General features: G+C 41.8%; 1 protein-coding gene across 11 annotated transcripts in view; it reads right to left on the bottom strand.

Moving 5' to 3' along the window:
* Positions 1–22,903, bottom strand: part of LOC110521738 (CMP-N-acetylneuraminate-beta-1,4-galactoside alpha-2,3-sialyltransferase) — a 123,697-nt gene that overhangs the window by 74,699 nt on the left and 26,095 nt on the right. For all 11 annotated transcript variants that reach the window (XR_002473192.2, XR_002473195.2, XR_002473201.2 and 8 more), the window contains one exon: positions 19,449–19,541. Coding sequence is in view for 6 of the 11 variants with exons in the window: in XM_036969206.1 (XP_036825101.1) it covers positions 19,449–19,541 (93 nt within the window). In the remaining 5 variants the exon portion in view is untranslated. The remainder of the gene's footprint in view (positions 1–19,448; positions 19,542–22,903) is intronic.

Genomic DNA, 22,903 nt, shown 5'->3' with positions numbered 1-22,903 from the left:
TAAACAAAACAAAGGAGATGATCATCAACTACAGGAAACAGCAGAGGAAGCACCCTTCCCATCCACGTCGACGGGACAGTAGTGGAGAAGGTGGAAAGTTTTAAGTTCCTCGGCATACACATCACAGACAAACTGAAATGGTCCACCCACACAGACGCCCTGGTGAAGAAAGCGCAACAGCACCTCTTCAACCTCAGGAGGCTAAAGAAATTTGGCTTGTCATCTAAAACACTCACTAACTTTTACAGATGCACAATATGTCGGGCTGTATCACCGGCTGGTACGGCAATTTCACCGCCTTCATCCGCAAGGCTCTCCAGAGGGAGAGCGCATCAACCGGGGACAAACGACTTGCCCTCAAGGACACCTACAGCACCCGATGTCACAGGAAGGCCAAAAAGATCATCAAGGACAACAACCACCCAAGCCACTGCCTGTTCACTCCTCTATCATCCAGAAGGCGAGGTCAGTACATGTGCATCAAAGCTGGGACCGAGAGACTGCAACACAACTTCTATCTCAAGGCTATCAGACTGTTAAACAGCCATCCCTAACATAGAGAGGCTGCTGCCAACATACAGATTCAAATCTCTGGCCACTTAAATAAATTGACTTAATAAAGGTATCACTAGTCACTTGAAATAACGCTATTTTAATAATGTTTACATATCCAACATTACTCATCTCATATGTATATACTGTATTCTATACCATCTACTGCATCTTGCTTATGTCGCACGCCATCGCTCATCCATATATTTATATTGTGGCAAAGAAGGGGGTCGAGTGATAAATGGCAGATATGTGAGAGCAGAACTAATAAACGGGCTCTGCCCGATCACTAAAATGGCCACTCCAATCAGAACTACAGATCACAAAATGGCCGACCGCCAAAACTACAAGTCACAAAAGCAAGGGGAACCCTCAGAAGGTGGAGCCGACCCACAGATAAAGGGTCAAGAAAAACCAGGAAGAGGAAGAGAGAGGGCAGGAAGGATCCATGAACAATAGAGAAAGAGACAAAAGAGATTGGCTCGATTTACCGTGTATGAGCTGGACTGTTTTGGACTTACCTGTTGGCGTTTGGACCTGGACCTACCGAGAACCCGATTCGTGTACCGAACCCTGCTATCCTTGACCTTGCCTACAGCCTGGGTGGACCATGACGGAGAAAGAAACACACAGGTACTGTCCTGTTCGAAATAACTCTCATTCTTGGGTGATTTGGTGACAGTTTCCCCACTTAATTTGCGACAAACGCTCCTAACCTTGAAGATGTTTGCCACAATATGTACATATTCTTTTCATCCCTTTACATTTGTGTGTATAAGGTAGTTGTTGTGAATTTGTTAGATTACTTGTTAGATATTACTGTAGAGTCGGAACTAGTAGCACAAGCATTTCACTACACTCGCATTAACATCTGCTAACCATGTGTATGTGACCAATACAATTTGAATTGATTTGATTTGTAAAGCTACAAAAAGACACACAAAACATAACAGTATTAACAATGTGGTAAGCTATGCTTAATTATGCATGCATGAAAACCAAAGTCTGAGACCATGACAATTCCTACTCTCTCTTCACCTGACTCTATGCCTCCAGGATACTTTTCTGCTGGATTCCACAAAAATGAATGCCCTAAAAAGCCTCCTCATGCTTTCACCTAGACTTCCCCTTTACGGCCCCAGGTTCCGAGAGGTGTTCCCAAGCCATGTCATTTTCACTTTGTTCCCCATCTCCTCCATTGCCACCTGATAAACACATGGTTATCCCTAATCAATGCTAAATCCTCTTGAGGTAACTCAACACTGTACATGCTTTCACATCAATGCCTTCAAAATGTTGTTTAGAGTACAATTACCCCAACTGTCTATCCTCTTTCATATGATGCATTAACCAATAAAGCAGCTAACCCAAACCAACTATGATGTTTAAAAGTAGCTCCCAAACCCAACCCATCTGCATGTCTACAGTGGAATCTAGTCTCCCTCTCTCTCTCTTTAGCTCTGCTTCCTCTGTCATGGTGTCTTCAAGCTCACCCATTATGCAGCTGGACCTCATGTAAGAACTATGCACCCACCAAGCAGAGACATGGCGATCTTTACCGCTGCAGGTGCAGTAAGGAGTACTGTGTGTGGACCAGACCAACACTGTCACAAACCCCCTGCCTGGTGTATCTTGATGTACACTCAATCTCCAGAATTCAGCCCGTGCCCTCGGTAATCTCCTGCTCCTCCTGTGCTGCTTTCACCTGAGGATATACACACTGCAACACATGGGTCATTTCCTGACAACATAGACTCTCCTCTTATGGCAAGATCACTAATTTGTGACATTTGAATAACAGCCACCCTTGTACTCCCATCGGTCTCCCAGTTACCAAGCCATGTGGCACGAGTCCTCAAACTGATATCCCAACAATGCTACTAAGGAACCCCTGCTACTACTAACATGGCCCATGACTCTAGCCTCCTTCAGTTAAATTCCCTACAGCGACTTCTGTGAGAATAACTCCTGAATGTAATCTGTCAAGTGTTTTCCGACTGTTAGAAATTGGAAAAGATATTTAATGAGTTGGAACAATATCCAACCTAACCAAACTCTGAGTCACAGGTTTCTTGAATGTTTACCATAGTGTCTGAAATGCCACCACTATCTTTTCTACTCTCACCGTGATCTGGGTATGTGTAATGTTCAATTTAGCTTCACAATAGCCCCTATATTGCGCACAGTTCACTGTCTTCCCTCTCCTGTAACAATATACATAGTCTCTGGGAACAAAACCCCTCAACCACCACGGCCTTCATTTATGATCCCCTACAGATCCCCACTGCAGTCACGTTCCATCCCACTTAACAGCCCTATGTAAACATTCAGTCTCAAACACCTCGCCTCCTGCTACAGATACATCTGCACATATACCATTCCATCTAACCCATAACACACGAGTCACTACTACTAATGCACTTCTACAGTTATAAACATACTAAAACATTCTCAAATCAATTAGTCAAGATACATCAGTCCCTCCTCTGGAACAATGAAAACCTAAAAACATATTGACTTGAAAAGGAAAGAGAAAAAAAATACATGTTTAATACCTTCACACCACCCTTGATGCTACTAAAACTGGGGGACAAACCGTCCATCCGTTAAGTTGTCTTCCCATGTTATGCTGGACCCATGCCCTCTCCTTAATTCATTTTCATCCTTGGGCGTTATCGCAAAACACAGACTACACAGACTTGTATGCAATTCATTGTACAGTATCATCCAGCCATCTCTACGTATCCATGTGATTTAACATTACAATTCTGATGACATGGTAAAACAAAAGAGAACAAAAAAAAAAACCTTCATGATTGACCCAAGCTATCATCCAGTGAGTTCTCGAACAGCCTCACTGTCGGAGGATACTTAGAGATGAGGTTTCTGGAGCCTCCTTAGGCCTAATAAATTTGAGCAGCACCCCCACCCCTCACCGTTCAATAGTAACTATCTCTCGCTGCATCCGAATCATAACTAAAACATTTTTTATAAATTATCCAACCCAAATTCAGAATTCCTTAGTGCTTACTTTGATTCTATGACTCAAATTCAAGCTTCTCAACTTAGCACACATCATCCCGGATAGAATGTTCATTTATAAATGGAACCTTTTAGTGCCGGTAATAACTCTTCTCATTACAGCCCCCCTTTGTCCCTGGTTTCCTGTTGCAAGTGGCCTGGTAATGAAAGATCAGTATCTGAAATCATACTTAGTCTACATCAAATCAAATCAAAGTTTATTTGTCACGTGCACCGAATACAACAGGTAGACCTTACAGTGAAATGCTTACTTACAGGCTCTAACCAATGGTGCGGGAAAAAAAGGTGTGTGTGTGTAGGTAAGTAAAGAAATAAAACAACAGTAAAAAGACATTTGTATTTGGCCTTGCTATTCTTTTTTTCAAACACCTTTTAGTCAGGCTTATTGAGGTAGTATGTACATGTAGGTATAATTAAAGTGACTATGCATATATGATGAACAGAGAGTAGCAGAAGTGTAAAAAGAGGGGTTGGCGGGTGGTGGGACACAACGCAGCTAGCCCGGTTAGCCAATGTGCGGGAGCACTGGTTGGTCGGGCCAATTTAGGTAGTATGTACATGAATGTATAGTTAAAGTGACTATGCCTTGCGGTCGGAGGCCGAGCAAGTGCCGTACCAGGCAATGATGCAACCGGTCAGGATGCTCTCGATGTTGCAGCTGTAGAACCTTTTGAGGATCTCAGGACCCATACCAAATATTTTTAGTTTCCTGAGGGGGAATAGGCTTTGTCATGCCCTCTTCACGACTGTCTTGGTGTGTTTGGATCATTCTAGTTTGTTGTTGATGTGGACACCAAGGACCTTGAAGCTCTCAACCTGCTCCACTACAGCCCCGTCGATGAGAATCGGGGTGTGCTCGGTGCTCCTTTTCCTGTAGTCCACAATCATCTCAGTCTTGGTTACGTTGAGGGATAGGTTGTTATTCTGGCACCACCCGGCCAGATCTCTGACATCCTCCCTATAGGCTGTCTCGTCGTTGTCGGTGATCAGGCCTACCACTGTTGTGTCGTCAGCAAACTTAATGATGGTGTTGGAGTCGTGCCTGGCCATGCAGTCGTGGGTGAACAGGGAGTACAGGAGGGGTCTGAGCACGCACCCCTGGGGAGCTCCAGTGTTGAGGATCAGCATGGCAGATGTTTTGTTACCTACCCTCACCACCTGGGGGCGGCCCGTCAGGAAGTCCAGGATCCAGTTGCAGAGGGAGATGTTTAGTCCCAGGTTCCTTAGCTTGGTGATGAATTTTGAGGGTACTATGGTGTTGAACGCTGAGCTTTAGTCAATGAACAGCATTCTCACATTGGTGTTCTTTTTGTCTAGGTGGGAAAGGGCAGTGTGGAGTGCAATTGAGATTGCATCATCTGTGGATCTGTTTAGGCGGTATGCAAATTGGAGTGGGTCTAGGGTTTCTGGGATAATGGTGTTGATGTGAGCCATTACCAGCTTTTTAAAGCACTTCATGGACGTGAGTGCTACGGGTCTGTAGTCATTTAGGCAGGCTGCCTTTGTGTTCTTGGGCACAGAGACTATGGTGGTCTGCTTGAAGCATGTTGGTATTACAGACTCAATCAGGGACATGTTGAAAATGTCAGTGAAGACACCTGCCAGTTGGTCAGCACATGCCCGGAGCACACGTCCTGGTAATCCGTCTGGCCCCGCAGCCTTGTGTATGTTGACCTGTTTAAAGGTCTTACTCACGTCAGGCCACGGAGAGCGTGATCACACAGTTGTCCAGAACAGCTGATGCTCTCATGCATGCCTCAGTATTGCTTGCCTCGACGCAAGCATAGAAGTGATTTAGCTCGTCTGGTAGGCTCGTGTCACTGGGCAGCTCGCGGCTGTGCTTCCCTTTGTAGTCTGTAATAGTTTGCAAGCCCTGCCACATCCAGCTCAATGTGAATGTTGCCTGTAATCCATGGCTTCTGGTTGGGGTATGTACATAAAGTCACTGTGGGGATGACGTCCTCAATGCACTTATTGATAAAGCCAGTGACTGATGTGGTGTATTGCTCAATGTCATCGGAAGAATCCCGGAACATGTTCCAGTCTGTGATAGCAAAGCAGTCCTGTAGTTTAGCATCTGCTTTGTCTGACCATTTTTTTTATAGACCGAGTCACTGGTACTTCCTGCTTTAATTTTTGCTTGTAAGCAGGAATCAGGAGGATAGAGTTGTGGTCGGATTTACCAAATGGAGGGTGAGGGAGAGCTTTGTTTGCACTGTGTAGACCCCCCCCCCCCCCCCTTCTCCCGGCACTTATCATTCTAGCGTGTCTTTTTCAGATAGCGTTTACAGTTAATCTTCCCAACAGCACATGTAACTCTTGCCTGTCCCATTTAATACCCTTGATAATGTCCTGATTTCAAAATCCAAATAGATACAGTTGAAGTCGGAAGTTTACATACAATTAGGTTGGAGTCATTAAAACTTGTTTTTCAACCACTCCACAAATTTCTTGTTAACAAACTATAGTTTTGGCAAGTCGGTTAGGACATCTACTTTGTGCATGACACAAGTCATTTTTTTTTTGTTTGTTTACAGACAGATTATTTCATTTATAATTCACTGTATCACAATTCCAGTGGGTCAGAAGTTTACATACACTAAAATGACTGTGCCGTTAAACAGCTTGGAAAATTCCAGAATATGATGTCATGGCTTTAGAAGCTTCTGATAGGCTAATTGACACCATTTGAGTCAATTGGAGGTGTACCTGTGGATGTATTTCAAGGCCTACCTTCAAACTCGGTGCCTCTTTGCTTGACATCATGGGAAAATCAAAAGAAATCAGCCAAGACCTCAGGAAAAAAATTGTAGACCTCCACAAGTCTGGTTCATCCTTAGGAGTAATTTACAGGAGGAAATTGGCCAAAATTCACCCAACTTATTGTGGGAAGCTTGTGGAAGGCTACCTGAAACGTTTGCCCCAAGTTAAACAATTTAAAGGCAATGCTACCAAATACTAATTGAGTGTATGTAAACTTCTGACCCACTGGGAATGTGCTGAAATAAATTGTTCTCTCCACTATTATTCTGACATTTCACATTCTTAAAATAAAGTGCTGATCCTAACTGACCTAAAACAGGGAATTTTTACTCTGAATAAATGTCAAGAATTGTGAAAAAACTGAGTTTAAATGTATTTGGCCAAGGTGTATGTAAACTTCCGACTTCAACTGTACATCCGTTTCTCCCACGTACACAAGTCTATCACCTGACCCTTTATCTCTCTCCACGTTCACTTAACATGCACGGACTCAGGACTCTGGTGCACTCCTGCCGCCTTTACCCAGGTGAATGGCTCGGACTCAGAAGTGTTAAAAGTCACTGTCGCATTGAGCGCCTTTGTCGCTCTTTCTTCAGCCGGTTACGGAGGTTTTTGAGGTTCTGTTAGATTAATTTACTTCTTATGTGTTCATTAACCAATTCAATTAAAATACTCAGTCTGTACCCAGAGTTTGTAAGGTTCTGGGGGAAATGAAACAGATGGAGACTAGTCAAAAATAGTCAGTGACGTTTATTCTCGAGAGGTCTGCATATCATTTCATGTACATTGGTTTATATACCTCTCATTACGTCATAAATGTCCCTCCTCCTCTAAGACAATGACACTGCTGTTTTTCAATTCCATTCCAACACATACATATTACTTAGCATATGCTACTACGTTACACAATCTACTGCAAGCCCAACAGTTTCTCCCCTCCCTGGTTGGGGACCAGACATCTTTACTGTTGTTAGTTTCACTGTGGTCACAGGTTGTCTGTTAACACTTCCTCTCCCAATGGTGTTCAGGGTATTTTAGATTTCTTCACTCCCGTCTATAATGCACACCTTCTATTAACTATTTTCCAAGGTAGCGCTACCCACTTCCCCGGATAATAGTTATGGTATTCGTACCTATGAATTGGTTACGGACCTTAATACCTTGTATTAGAACCTATACTATAGCATCTGCAAATGTATTACTGGAGAATATGGATGACTTAATGTCTTATTCCAGTATTGTGCCTTAAATATCACTGTTGTTGATAAACCACATCTCCAAAATTATTCACACTTCTCTTCCTATTTCCACATAATCTTTCATGATTCACCACCCCAACAGGGCAAAAAACCAACCTCTCTTTATTGCTATATAACCCGTTTTGAGGACGCAAACCTCGTCTAGCACAAAAACAGAGGCCTCAAACCTTACAATAGCGGACTCAAACCCTTATAATAGAGCTTGTTCAAACCTTTATACACACCCCCACACACACTCATACGCTGCGCTCTCACGGCCAGTGCAACTGAGACCTTCACCCTCTTGTTACAGGTTTAGAAGGGAACAAACCCCACCCGGGTCTTACCTGCAGAGCCAACTGTTCTAATTCTAATTCTGAGGTTCTAATTCTCAGAGTAAATAACTCAAAGGACACTATGAAAGCTTAACTATGTTTAATTCTTCCCAGAGGAACAATACAGCTGCATTATACAAAACATGTTTCCACCACAAGTATAGTACTCCAGTTTAGGCACTCCTCCTTCTCTCCAATCCTTACATTGGGAAGGCAGGGTAGCCTAGTGGTTAGAGCATTGGGCTAGTAACCGAAAGGTTGCAAGTTTGAATCCCCGAGCTGGCAAGGTACAAATCTGTCGTTCTGCCCCTGAACAAGGCAGTTAACCCACTGTTCCTAGGCCATCATTAAAAATAAGAATTTGTTCTTAACTGACTTGCCTAGTTAAATAAAGGTAAACAAAAAAATAAACATCTTATGGTTCGACAGGAAGATGAAGTAATAGGGTAATAAACCATAATTTCACCCTTAAGGGGATCTGACCTGACCTCAACCCCTCATTTGCCTAATCCACATATGTCCATCCATATCCAATATAGCAATACTGTGACTTCCTCCTGTCCACCCAACACATTCCAAAGCCAACTGGGCCGTACAGATAACCATTAACCAGTCTCTAGGAAAGCAACATTTCAAGTTTAACACAGAACCCAACAGTGCTTATGGTCGTTGTCCTGTTGGAAGGTGAACCTTCGCCCCAGTCTGAGGTCCTAAGCACTCTGTAGCAGGTTTTCATCAAGGATCTCTCTGTACTTTGCACCGTTCATTTTTCCCTCGTTCCTGACTAGTCTCTGTCCCTGCCGCTGAAAAACATCCCCACAGCATGATGCTGCCTCCACCATGCTTCACCATAGGGCCAAAGAGTTTAATCTTAGTTTCATCAGAGCAGAGAATATTGTTTCTCATGGTCTGAGAGACCTTTAGGTGCCTTTTGGCAAACTCCAAGCCGGCTGTCATGTGCCTTTTACTGAGGAATGGCTTCCGTCTGGCCACTTCACCATAAAGCCGTGAATGGTGGAGTGCTACAGAGATGGTTGTCCTTCTGGAAGTTTCTCCCATCTCCACAGAGGAATTCTGGAGCTCTGTCAGAAAGACCATTGGGTTCTTGGTCACCTCCCTGACCAAGGCCCTTCTCCCCTGACTGCTCAATTTGGCTGGGCGACCAGCTCTAGGAAGAGGTTTCAAACTTGGTGGTTCCAAACCTCTTCCATCTAAGAATGATGGAGGCCACCGTGTTCTTGGGGACCTTCAATGCTGCAGAAATGTTTTTGTACCCTTTCCCAGATCTGTGCCTTGACGCAATGCAGTCTCGGAGCTCTATGGACAATTCCTTCGACCTCATTGCTTGTTGACTACTCTGACATGTACTGTCAACTGTGGGACCTTATATACACATTCCAAATCATGTCAAATCAGGTGGACTGAAATCAAGTTGAAGAAACATCTCAATGATGATCAATGGAAACAGGATGCACCTGAGCTTAATTTCGAGTCTCATAGCAAAGGGTCTGAATACTTATTTAAATAAGGTATTTCAGTTTTTTATTTTTAATACGTTTGCAAACATTTCAAAAACACTGTTTTCACTTTGTCGTTATGGGTTATTGTGTGTGAGGACTTTTTTAAATATATATTTTAGAATAAGGCTGTGAAGTAACAAAATGTGAAAAAAGGGAAGGGGTCTGAACACTTTCCGAAAGCAGTGTCCAGACACCAACTAGACAGACAGAACCCCCATGTGGACGTAAGGCAGGAGATGCTCTGATTAATGTGAGGCAGCATGCTTTACAGGATTACAGGAGTTGTGTTTCAGGTCATCTACTGGCTGTCCCTGTCTTTATCAGCACCCAGAGTACAGCGAGGGAGGGAGGGATGGGCAGAGAGAAAGAGAGAGCGAGCGAGAGGTGACAGCATCCTTCATCCAACATAGCGTGAGAGGAAATGCAGAGATGCATCTAAAAACAGATCAAGACATAGGCTTAGCTGAGCGAACGCTGTCTGGACAACTGTCAGGAATGCATGGGAACACTACAATAACTACAAGGGGTTATGCCTCAACGGGAATCTCCTGCTCACCCGTCTGTCTCAAACAGTTGCCAATGCACTGACAGACTAGTTTTTAGCATCACCACTATGTTGTTTTGACAAACAAACCTTACTGCTGTCTATCTTCTGTCTGTGAATGTTTAGCCACATCGTCTTGACAGACCACACAAAGGTAAAACCTATTGAATATGAAAAACCTGTGATGAATGTATGTGACAGGCTACTGTACACAAAAGCAATGGTTCCATCATCCATTGAAATCAGATGCTTTGTGACATTCAGTAGTTCCACCCCTAAATGCAGGTAGTTGACTGATTCAGGGGCATATGATGGTGGTGGCAAGGGTGAGATAAAGAGCTGTCATTCTGCACAGCATTGTATCTCATTGGTCTTTATAGTGAGAGGGAGCAACAACAGTTCACCCAGAGGCCGGAAAACCTTCAAAATGCCCTGCCACCTGCACCAATGAAAATAAATTCTGCATGACCTCAGTGTAGATGTTACTGTCCTCAACATGTCACCTGATATGTCAGATACATCTGATATGGGTATTTTCCACAGTAAGGGTATCATCACAGTAAGCTGATCATTCTACCACAGGACTTATAGTAACTGTAAGACTCCTACAAACAACATTTCCAATTGATGATTCTCCCTTTTTATCAAGTTTTCCCCATACATCTGAAGTCCGATTGAGTTTCAGGGTGCATGTTCAACAATGCATGTAAAATGCATATTACATAGTTAACAAGTCTTTGTTGATTTGGTGTTTCAACTAACATTGTATTATGTTGTCTATTTACTGCTCACATGTCTTCCCTTTAAGGCATTCTGCCTCAGATGTACAGCGGCTATATTCTTATGTTCCCAAAACACAAAAACTGTCCAGTTGTGCAGATGGTTCTACAATGGCAGGTAGCCTAGTGGTTAGAGCGTTGGGCCAGTAACCAACAGGTTGGTGGATCGAGTCCCTGAGCTGCCACGGTCAAAATCTGTTGTTCTGAATAAGGCAGTTAACCCACTGTTCCAAGGCCATGTTATGAATAAGAATTTATTCTTAATTGACTTGCCTATATAAATATATATTTATTTTTAAACGTGTCTTTTAGGCTGCAAGAACATTCACTTGATGTTACAAGAACGTTCCCAGAAAACATTTAGTCTCTTTAAAAGGTTCCCAGAATGCTTATTTAGGTTGTGGAAATGTGGGGATATGACAAGAAATTCCTAAAACACTAAAACTGTTCAGTTGTGCTGACATTAAGATAATATTTGTATCAGGGTGGGGCAGATCGTTTAAAGGCCCACCTCAAGTTCCACATCCAAGACTGAAGCAATACATATTCAGGAATTGGGGTGGGAACATTGTGGTGATTTCCACATGTAGCAGAGAAATAACAACAAATAGGGCACAGACTGACAGCTGTCAGTGTAACTAGCTAGCATGCTAACCTTAGCCAGCTAATGGAAGCTATGAGAGCACCATTTCAGTTAAGACAGGAATACTGTAAGTCAGGTGAACATCATTATTTCAGAAAAAGACTACCAGTTCTACATAGAACCAATATTTCCCAGCATGCTCTATTACATGGAGATTTTCAGAATAGTTTGTTTTACTGTAATATATGTGTTTTTGTATGAACATTGATTGGCTAATACATTTTATGCTACACAAAGATAAATAACATACAGTTTTCTAAACCAATCCAATCTGTTGGATTTATTGCACCCGTTAGTTACTAAGATGGTTGTTCCAGTTTAGATGATTGCGGTAGTCTCAGTACTCAATCATTCCTATCCTGGCAGTCATTATGAATGCAGGTTGCGGATGATTAACAATTCCACTTATTGGATTTCCTAACTCTGGCTGGATTCCAATAGGAATTACACATCACTTTGCAAGCCAGCATAACGTAATTTGCAGGCCAAACCAGGAGATTCCTAACACCACTGTGTTGGGGTATAATTAGGCCCTCAAAGAAAGGCCTTATAAAATGTAATGTATTGGCATAAATAATACAAAATATAAGGATAATGAGGCTGGTGGAACCTTTCATAGAAAGGTTCCAGGTACACTCTTAGCATCTTTTTTTCTAAGTAGAACCATATAGGGTTTTTCGGTTTGTCCCCATAGGGGGACCCTGTTTGGTGCTGGTTAGAAACCCTCATAGAAACCCTTTCATAGAAAGGTTCCACCATAACCTTCCAAAAACAAAAGGGTTCTGGGTAGAACAGTTCATAGACAGTTCTAGGAAGAACATTTAGATTATAAAATGGTTCTTGGTAGAACCCTTCATAGAGGGTTCTAGGTAGAACCATATACAGGGGGTTCTTTGAAGAACCCTACAGAGGGTTCTAGCTGGAACCTCTGCAAAGGTTTCTAACCAGCACCAAACAGGGTCCCCCTATGGGGACAAACCGAAAAACCCTATATGGTTCTACTTAGAAAAAAAGATGCTAAGAGTGTACCTGTCTCAGCTAAACCGTGCCTATACAATCTGTTGACATGTTAAGGGTTGACATTTTACTCTTGCCGTTTGATAATCCCAGTGAAACCGTGTTAATTTTTGGACATGCACACGGACATTATCAAATAGCGATATTCTTTGTCCCGGTCTTATTTCAGCAAGCTAGCAAGCTGTATATCAATGACTATCTAAATTGTGACCTTGAATCCGCCATAGAAATAGAAAGAATATGAGCTCAGGTAATATGGATAACCTAAATATTGAACAATTTGGAGCATGTATGAAGCAATGGGTGAGATCGTTTTGCATGCCCTGGTGTCCTGGGTGGATGGAGATTTCTCTTTAGGTATCAATGGAATGGTCAAACGAGCAATCCCTGCACACCCGGCCATGCAACACAAATTTGCCTAAAACGTTATTGGTCAAGACCATTCATCTTGGGGCGACGGGGGGAGCCGGGTTCTAAAATGCAATCATATCACACAATTTTACTATTTATAAAATGGTGATTTTTTTTAATGCAGACTAGGTAAAAAATAAGTAAACCTTTACAAATAATCCAATGAATTGTGATACATTTGCTCCAAGTGTAGGGTCATCATTAGTTAACACAGCCACAAAGTCAGAAACACTGTTAAATGTTCTCTTCTTAAAATCACACTGCTAACCTTAATTTAAGGTGAGGCTAAGGGACAAATCGAAATTGACAGAATGGTTACCTGGGTTCAGTGAATTGTTTGCAGCAAATATTTCAATATAACAGGCAGGAAGGAGTGAGTACAATTGTTTAATTTTATTTTTGTATTGGGTGTATCTACTGACTGCATGTAAAGGTCCAGAAAGATAATTCTTTGTTTTGTTATTTTTTTTACTCTTTACTTTTTTACTCTGCCTGCAAACACGCTAGATGATTCAGAATCCATTGAAGAGCTTGAACGAGGAGGCGGATGCTGGTAGGAAGCGGAACATGGCGGAAGCAGAAGTGTCGTTTGAGGCTGAAAGCATGTCGAGTACAGTTAGCGAGAAAAATGTGTGGACAACAAAGTCCAAGAATGGAACAAAAAGAGCTAAAATTGTTGTGGAAAATGAGTCTGACTCAAAATGAGCCTGATGAACAATCTGGATTTAAATGGCGATGTACTCTCATAATATCCACCTGACCAGCCACCCCTCAGAGCCTGGTTTCTCTCTAGGTTTCTTCCTAGGTGTCTGCTATTCTAGGGAGTTTTTCCTAACCACAATGCTTCTACATCTGCATTGCTTGCTGTTTGGGGGTTTAGGCTGTGTTTCTGTACAGCACTTTGTGACATCTGCTGATTATTTTATAAATAGATTTGCTTGTTGGACTACGTTTTTATGGACAATGATGTTTATTTGGGAAACCCTTTTTGAAGTCCCGACGATGGTGAAGAAGGCATTGGGAGAAGTGGATGCAGTCAAAGTAACCAGGAGTGGTGTGGTGTTGATATCGTGTGTATCTAAAGAGCAAAAAGAGTGTGCGTTGTGGCTCGCATGACGTGAACAGCTTTGATAATCCATATCTAAGGTAGTGTTACAAAGGGTCGGAAACTCTCTGGTAAATTTCCGGGATTTTTCCTGAAGTTTTCCATTGGAAGTTAAGCCTGGGAATTTGGGGAATTTCTAGGTCTTGTGGCATATTTTGGTTAAACTATCCTCAATTCAATGGAATTGCAACCCTCTGCATGCACAGTGCATTATTTTATCACATGTGCAGTGGACTCTTCCATCACATGTACAGCTGATTCTCAAGATCTTGCACACTTATCTGTTCATGGAAATGTATTTGTTCTTTTCTACTAATTTTTTTTGTAATCTTTTCAGGAAAATGCCACGGGCACGATCTGATGTGTGGAGACATTACACTACCGCTAATGTAGAAGGAAACGCTGTGTACATTTGCAAATACTGTGCCATCAGATGTGAAGAATGCAACAAAGATGCACAATCATCTGGCCAAGTGCATAAAGTTCCCTCAGCACTCACAACAAGCAACCTCTGACAAAAGTCCCTCTACCTATATTAGCTTTAGATTAAATTTATAAATCCAGTCAGAAATGCAGAATTTAGATTTACTGTAAAAAATGTACATTGTGTAAAAATGATATGTTCCCCCCTATCTTATTTTTCATGATCCGCAAAGTGATCCTAGATCAGCACTCAGAGTCTTGGATACCTTGTACATTGAACACACATATAAATGCAACATGCAAGAATTCCAAAGGTTTTACTGAGTTACAGTTCATATAAGGAAATCAGTCAATTTAAATACATTCATTAGGTCCTAATCTATGGATTTCACACAACTGGGAATACGTATATGAATATGTTGGTCATAGCACCTTCAAAAAAGGACTGGGACATTTTCGAGCTTCCAGAAATTGTTTACAGATCTTTGTGACATTATCATCATCTTTAAGCATTATCATGCTTCTGAAACATGGTGGCGGATGAAAGGTACAAAAATGGGCCTCATGATCTCTTCACGGTATCTCTGTGCATTCAAATTGTCATTGACAAAATGCAATTGTTTGTTGTTCGTAGCTTATGCTTGCCCATACCATAACCCAACCGTAACCATGGGGAACTCTGTTCACAACTTTGACATCAGAAAACCAGTCACCCACACGATACCATACAAGCTATCTGCCATCTGCCCAGTACAGTTGAAACAGGATTTATCCGTGAAGAGCACACTTCTCCAGCGTGCCAGTGGCCATCGAAGGTGAGCATTTACCCACTGAAGTCAGTTACGATGCCGAACTGCAGTCAGGTCAAGACCCTGGTGAGGACGACGAGCATGCAGATGAGCTTCACTGAGACGCTGCAGCCCGCCTGGTGTTCAACCTTCCCAATTTCTCCCATGTCACCCCGCTCCTCAGCACACTACACTGGCTTCTAGTCGAAGCTCGCACACACTACAAAACCATGGTACTGCCCCTCCCTACCTTCAGAATATGCTAAAATCCTACACCCAAAACTGAGCACTCCGTTCTGCCACATCTGGTCTCTTGGCCCTCCCACACTTTTTTACCTTTATTTAACTAGGCAAGTCAGTTAAGAACAAATTCTTATTTTCAATGACGGCCTAGTGGGTTAAGCTTAACAGTGGGTTAAGTGCCTTGTCAGCTCGGGGATTTGAACTTGCAACCTTTTGGTTACTAGTCCAACACTCTAACCACTAGGCTACCCTGTCGCCCCATTTGGAGGGCAGCTCCCAATGGTGGAACCAGCTTCCCCCTGAAGTTAGAACAGCAGAGTCCATGCCCATCTTCAGAAAACATTTCAGATCCTCCTACTTCCAAGAATATCTTAAATAATCCCACATCACCCCCCGAACTAACACTCACACTTTACTTTTTCTGCCTTATATTTGTGTTCAAAGCGTGGTCCCATGGTGTTTATACCTGCGTACTATTCTTTGCTCTGACTTTGCTGATAGTACATGTTTCCTCAAAGTAGCTTACTATGACTGTGATATGTGGTTGTCCTGTAAACTAACTGTAAATCGCTCTGGATAAGAGTGTCTGCTAAATGACTAAAATGTAAATAAGATGGGTGAAGTGATACCAATATTTCCCTGGATTAGTTATGTATAAGGAGGTTTGAAAGAAAGCGTGGAATTCCTGATTAACCATACTGACATGGCTATAAACTGAAAACATTATATGGGAGAGCGCTTCCCTGGTGGTGCAGAGGATAAAAGATCTGAGCTGTGTTCGAATACCCATACTAACATACTGTATACTACATACCTAATGAGTATATACTACATACTATTAGTTAATTCTAGTATCATGTAAACAAACAGTATTGTTTCCGGTGAGCGTACTAGGGCTTTGCCTGTCTAATGGATTTTGCTGCTGTTGCAATGCAACCTCTCGCTAGCTTGTTAGCATTACAAATTACTAGCTAGACATTTTACGACTTCGGGTGTGTTCGTAAATTCAATCTGGAATGCCAGAGTGTGCTCTGGGCGTTCCAAAATCAAGAGTTGACAGATTGTCCATTCTTAAATTCAATGTGTTTTTATATCGGTGCGTTCAGAGCACACACTGGATGCTCTGGCTGAGGAGTAGGGTTGATCCGAGCATTCTGACCTCGGCAGTCAAGCACCCAAGCTAACTGGCTAACTTTGGCTAGATTGCTAGCTACTTCCAGACACAAATGAGAAAACACCTCACTCTGACCATTTTACTCACCGTAGCAGAGCTGATTAGGCTGTTTTCATGTTATCCAGAGTGTTGGTGACTGTAACTGTGCTGCTGGCAACACATTTAATTATGTTTTTTCTTTGCTGACGTTTACTAACACCGGCCTTATTCATCGGGTGTTGAGCATTTGTAAACTCATCAGTTATTCTGTGCTCTGACACACTCAGACGAGAGTGCTCTGAAATTAGAGTAGAGAGCCAGAAATAACAATGTCCATTGAGAATGCACAATGACTATACCACTTAGCTAAGAATGACATGAATAATCAAGACAATAAACATTGGGTAGTTAGTTAGATAGCATATATATATATAAATGCTATTGTTTTTTTACCCCTTTTTCGTGGTATTCAATTGGTAGTCAGTCTTGTCTCATTGTCTCAACTCCCGTACGGACTCGGGAGAGAAGTGCATCCTCCAAAACACAACCCAACCAAGCTGCACTTGACACAACGCCCACTTAACTCAGAAGCCAGCCGCACCAATGTGTCGGAGGAAACACCATACACCTGGTGTATGCATGCACTACGCCCGGCCCACCACAGGAGTCGCTAGTGCGCAATGGGACAAGGACATCCCTGCTGGCCAAACCCTCCCATAACCTAGACAACACTGGGCCAATTGTGTGCCGCCCCATGGGTCTCCCGGTAACAGCTGGCTGCGACAGAGCCTGGACTCGAACCAAGTATCTCTAGTGGCACAGCTAGCACTGCATGCCTTAGACCACAGTGCCACTCGGGAGGCCATGATAGCATATAGTTAATATACTGCCTGGCAAGTTCGATGTATTAGTAGCCAACTAACATTAGGTAGCTAGCTAACATACCGGTACATACAAGCAACTGCTGTAATGATATGCTATGTGGTTCATAAGGCTCGCATAGCTAACAAATTGTCAGCCAATGTAACGCAACTTATTTGAAAAGTCATTACTTTATTATATTGCTCAACATTTTCTGAACATTTGTCATAATTAGTTAAAGCAATGAATTTGTATCCGCTCTCATCAGACTTCAGCTGCATATTTTCCGCCATTTTCTTCAAATGTGAAAACATTGTGAAGCCATGCCCATTTTTCTGATGAATTGCATTATGGGTCCTAAAAGCTGCTTGTATACTTCATATTTTGGCGAATGTAGTACGCCATCCGGGAACTTTTGGCATATTAACTATATCCATACTATGACCAGTAAGCATACTACATATTCAATTTGCGTCACATATGGTTAGTATGAGTATTCAAACACAGCTCTGGCTTGAGACCCAAACATTGCAGGTTCAAACCACATGTGCAGATTGTCAACATATGAAGTGAAATAAATATGGTTGTATTTGTATGATTAAATGCTGTTCAAATGTCCTATGAGTGAAATTAATGACCCCATAATATTCTGGGCCCATAATATCACCTTAAAATGCAAATTGCCATTAAATCAAGAGAGAAACATAAAGGGGATGTATTTCAATCTGCTTTCTCATGCTTTACGGAGCTAAAAATGTGCATGTTGAGAATGTTGTGGTAATATTAGATCAAACTTAAATATAAAATGTTCTATATGTTAGGAGAAACACCTGGATAGACAAGAACACACATGAACTGGATCGGGATCGCTCACTGACCAAAGCCTTTTCTTGTCCCCAAAAAGACAAAGTCAACATTCACTACACACCATGATCATTCCTTGCAAGCTTTGAGAAGGTATTTGTGTATGTATCGTTCATAGTGAATTACGCTGTCCTTTTAATAATGACCAAAATCAAAACAACCAAATAAAGTTCACGTCAGTGGTAACTTATTGAGACATCTGAGATTTGTAATAGATAATGATGTGTAAAATAGAATGTGCCTGACTTTTATAATGACCCAGTATGAAAATGTGTTTCCATAGCGTTGTGGATGGTAGGATATCAGTGATCTTTCACCAGGCAGAGGCAAAGGGTCTATCTACATTTTTATTTCCTTGATTCCTTGTGCCCTCTCTTCTTGCCTCCTCCTGAAAACACACTGGAGGAGAACATCCGAGGTCCTCTCTCTCAGATCTTCTCCACCAATATTTTTTTGAGATGGCAAAGAGAGAGGACCCAAGGAATCAATGAAATAAAAATTGAGAAAGACGCTTTGCCTGGTGAAAGGTCAATGATATCCTACCATCCACAATGCTATGGAAACGCATGTTCATACTGGGTCAGTACAAATGAAAGATTCATTGAGATGAATCCACAGGAAGGTCATTATCTTCACTGGGAGTCACTGAGGGTGCCCTGACCTTTAACCCATGATCTGTCCAATGAGAGGACCATCTGAGTCACCTATGACTCTCCATGGCTGCTTCTAACTAGCTGCGGAGGGCCGGACAATGGGCCAGTAGCCTGACAGCAGATAAGGAAATGGTTCTATGGGGAAGTTTTTTTTCTGGATGGAGGAAGCGACTCATATAGTATCTGAGATGGAGCTGACAATAATCTGTGGGTTTATTGTGATCATGCTGAGAATCCATGAAGTGGCATATATAATACAGTAGGACACTGGTGATTTAGAAAGTACAACTGAATGTTAATGAGATGGAAAGGTGTGGTCAGAGAGTGAAATAAAACCTTGAATAAGGCCGTCAAATTAGCGCCATCATCTCAACCGGAAGTAAAACGCTTTACTTAAATGGGGAGAGGAAATATTTATGGGGTGCTGAATCATATTGATGCATCAGAAACCAAATTATAAAAACTGAAAAACAGATCAGATGATAACACATGCACATTAAAAGATTTTGCTTACTTTGGATAAATGGCAGTCATCTTAGCAGCTGCATAGCCAGGCTTGCAGACTCCCTCGCTGAGATTGCCATACTTGTACATCAGCTCCAAAGGCCTGTGGAACAAAGAGGAAAGTCAGAGACGGTCACGCAAGGAGAAGAAAGGAAAGAGGATACCTAGTAAAAACTGAATGCATACAACTGAAATGTGTCTTCCACATTTAACACAACCCCTCTGAAACAGAGAGGTGCAGGGGGCTGCCTTAATCAAGGTTATCGGCCGCATGGGGAGCAGTTGTTGGGGTATAACTGTCTTGATCAAGGGCAGAACGGCAGATTTTTCCACCTTGCCAGCTCTGGGATTTGAACCAGTAACTTTTCAGTTACTGGTCCACCGCTCTTAACCGCTAGGCTAGAGGAAAGGCCATTTACTTCATGCTCATATTCTTATCTTGTATTATTTCTTATTGTTGTTGCATTGTCAATTAAGAACATGCAAGTAAGCATTCCGTTGGACAGTGTATACCCCCCCATACTCAATTGGCGGACTGTGGTCCGGATATGGACCCAGAAAGGGGTCTTGGTCAGGTTTCAACCCCTGGTGTCATATAAACACAAATTCGACATGGAAAAATGTGTAGAATTGCAGGAATTTTGCATTAAAATGACAAAATGTTCTCTCCACTAACAAGAGTGCCTTAGACCACTGCGCGAGCCCAAATAGTACTTGAGTACCCCTGGTGTATCCTGTACATACGACTAATAAAACTTGAAAAAAAAGAGAATCTAAAAGCCTAAAAAGCCATAAAAAGAACCAGGAGTACACTGTAAAAGTGTAAATGTTAAGAACAAACAACCAGATCATTGAACCTTTGAATCCCTAATCAGATTGCAAAGAATAGATTTTGATGACAATTTGATGGCTCTTACTTCAAAGATCCTCAAATTATACTGTAAACATAGATGTTCATTTCTTTAATAATGCATGAGTGATGTCCAGAAATCAATTTTACTGTCCCAATCTTTTGTGTTGACATCTCGGTTTTCTTTGAAGTCGGAGAATAGGAAATTCATCCGTTCATCGTCCTCCAACTCAGGTGGCAACGTTACTTCACTAAAACTGTTTAGCCTCACATACCCAGAAACTGTTCTGACTGGAGCAGCTGTAGTGTAGCAGCTTTAGTAAGGGGCTAAATGGTAAAAAAATCTGAAAATCTTTTCACCGAAAAGGGGGGGCAGCCTCTCCGCGCTGCCGTTTATTTAACTCTCACCTCTATCCAATGATTCAGTGATAAAGGATGAATCATGCACAGTAGTGATCATTTTGATTAAACTTCCATTAAAGATGAATTGTTGACATTTTATTTGCATATCAAATTAAAATAGTAAAAACATACATGTTTTACCTAATTTTCAAAACCTTTAAATTGAATTGAGAAAATCTCTTTTTTACTCAGTAAAATGTTAATTATATGAATCTGAAACTTGATTGAATGACTTATGCATCTAATGAATTATGTTAGATGTTTAAATAATCACTTTACCTATCTTTATTTTGCCATGAACTTGTTTTGGCATTTAACTTGTTTTAGTATTGACATTGCCATTTAAAAGTAGTCAACTGGGTGGGTTTCCTATGGGCTGGGAGTGATCAGCCGATGATCAGAGAGCATTGTCTTCTTCAAACTGATTGGCTTATGGTTTATAAACAAAAGATTAAGGTAATATCCAGGAGCCAAAACCAAGATTTATACCAGGATATTGGTCCCAAGATCCAGACCCGGTTAGTTGAAACCATGACAAGTTAAAGACTGCATAAATTCAGTCTTCCATACCACTTGATCAAGCGTCCATGGGCCCTTACTTCAATTGTAAGAAACTCAAAGTATGTGAACCCTTTGGAAATACCTGAATTTCTGCATAAATTTGTCATAAAATTTGATCAGATCTTCATCTAGGTCAAAACAATAGACAAACACAGTCTGCTTAAACTAATAACACAAACAATTAAACGTTTCATGTCTTTATTGAACACACCGTGTAAATATTCACAGTGCAGGGTGGAAAAAGTATGTGAACCCTTGGATTTAAAAACTGGGTGACCCTCCTTTGGCAGCAATAACCTCAACCAAAAGTGTTCTGTAGTGGTGGATCAGAGCTGCACAATGGTCAGGAGGAATTTTGGACCATTCCTCTTTACAAAACTATTTCAGTTCAGCAATATCCTTGGGATGTCTGGTGTAAACTGCTCTCTTGAGGTCAAGCCACAGCATCTCAAATCGGGTTGAGGTCAGGACTCTGACTGGGCCACTCCAGAAGGCGTATTTTCTTCTGTTGAAACCATTATATTGTTGATTTACTTCTGTGTTTTGGGTCACTGTCCTGTTACATCACCCAACTTCTGTTGAGCTTCAATTGGCGGATAGATAGCCTAACATCCTATTGAGCACATCTGGGACCTGTTGGATCAGAGGGTGAGGGCTAGGGCCAATCCCCCCCATTAATGTCCGGGAACTTGCAAGTGCCTTGGTGGAAGAGTGGGGTAACATCTCACAGCAAGAACTGGCATATCTGGTGCAGTCCATGAGGAGATGCACTGCAGTACTTAACGCAGCTGGTGGCCACACCAGATACTGACTGTTACTTTTGATTTTGACCACCCCTTTGTTCAGGGACACATTATTACATTTCTGTTAGTCACATGTCTGTGGAACTTGTTCAGTTTATGTCTCAGTTGTTGAATCTTGTCATGATCATACAAATATTTACACGTTAGGTTTGCTGAAAATAAATGCATTTGACAGCGAGAGGACGTTTTCTTTTTTTGCTGAGTTTATATTTTATATTTTTCAAAGTAGCCACGTTTTGCTTTGATGACAGCTTTGCACACTCTTGGTGAACGGATAACCTCCATGTGTGGTTCCCACCGTGAAGCATGGAGGAGGAGGAGGTGTGATGGTGTGGTGGGGGGTCTTTGCTGGTGACACTGTGAGTGATTTTAGAATTCAAAGCACACTTAACCAGCATGGCTACCACAATATTCTGAAAGCGATATGCCATCCCATCTGTTGTTTTTGGGACTATCTGTGACGGTTTTCGTCTGGTGAAGGAGAGGAGGATCAAAATGCAGCGTGGTAAGTGTTCGTCATATATTAATAGAAAAACTGAACACTACACAAAATAATAACGAATAGAAAACAAAACAGTTCTGCCAGGTGAACATACACTAAACAGAAATTAAACACTCACAACCAAAATGGGGAAAACAGGCTACCTAAGTATGATTCTCAATCAGAGACAACGAATGACACCTGCCTCTGATTGAGAACCATACTAGGCCAAACACATAGAAATATAACAACCTAGAAAAAAGAACATAGACTACCCACCCCAACTCACACCCTGACCAACCTAACACAAAGACATAAAAAAGGAACTAAGGTCAGAGCGTGACACGATCATATGTTTTTCAACAGAA

This window comes from Oncorhynchus mykiss, chromosome 30 (assembly GCF_013265735.2).
Source record: "Oncorhynchus mykiss isolate Arlee chromosome 30, USDA_OmykA_1.1, whole genome shotgun sequence".
NCBI classification, from domain to species: domain Eukaryota; kingdom Metazoa; phylum Chordata; class Actinopteri; order Salmoniformes; family Salmonidae; genus Oncorhynchus; species Oncorhynchus mykiss.
The sequence above is the reverse complement of the archived record's forward strand: the minus strand, read 5'-3'. Positions and strand labels throughout refer to the sequence as shown.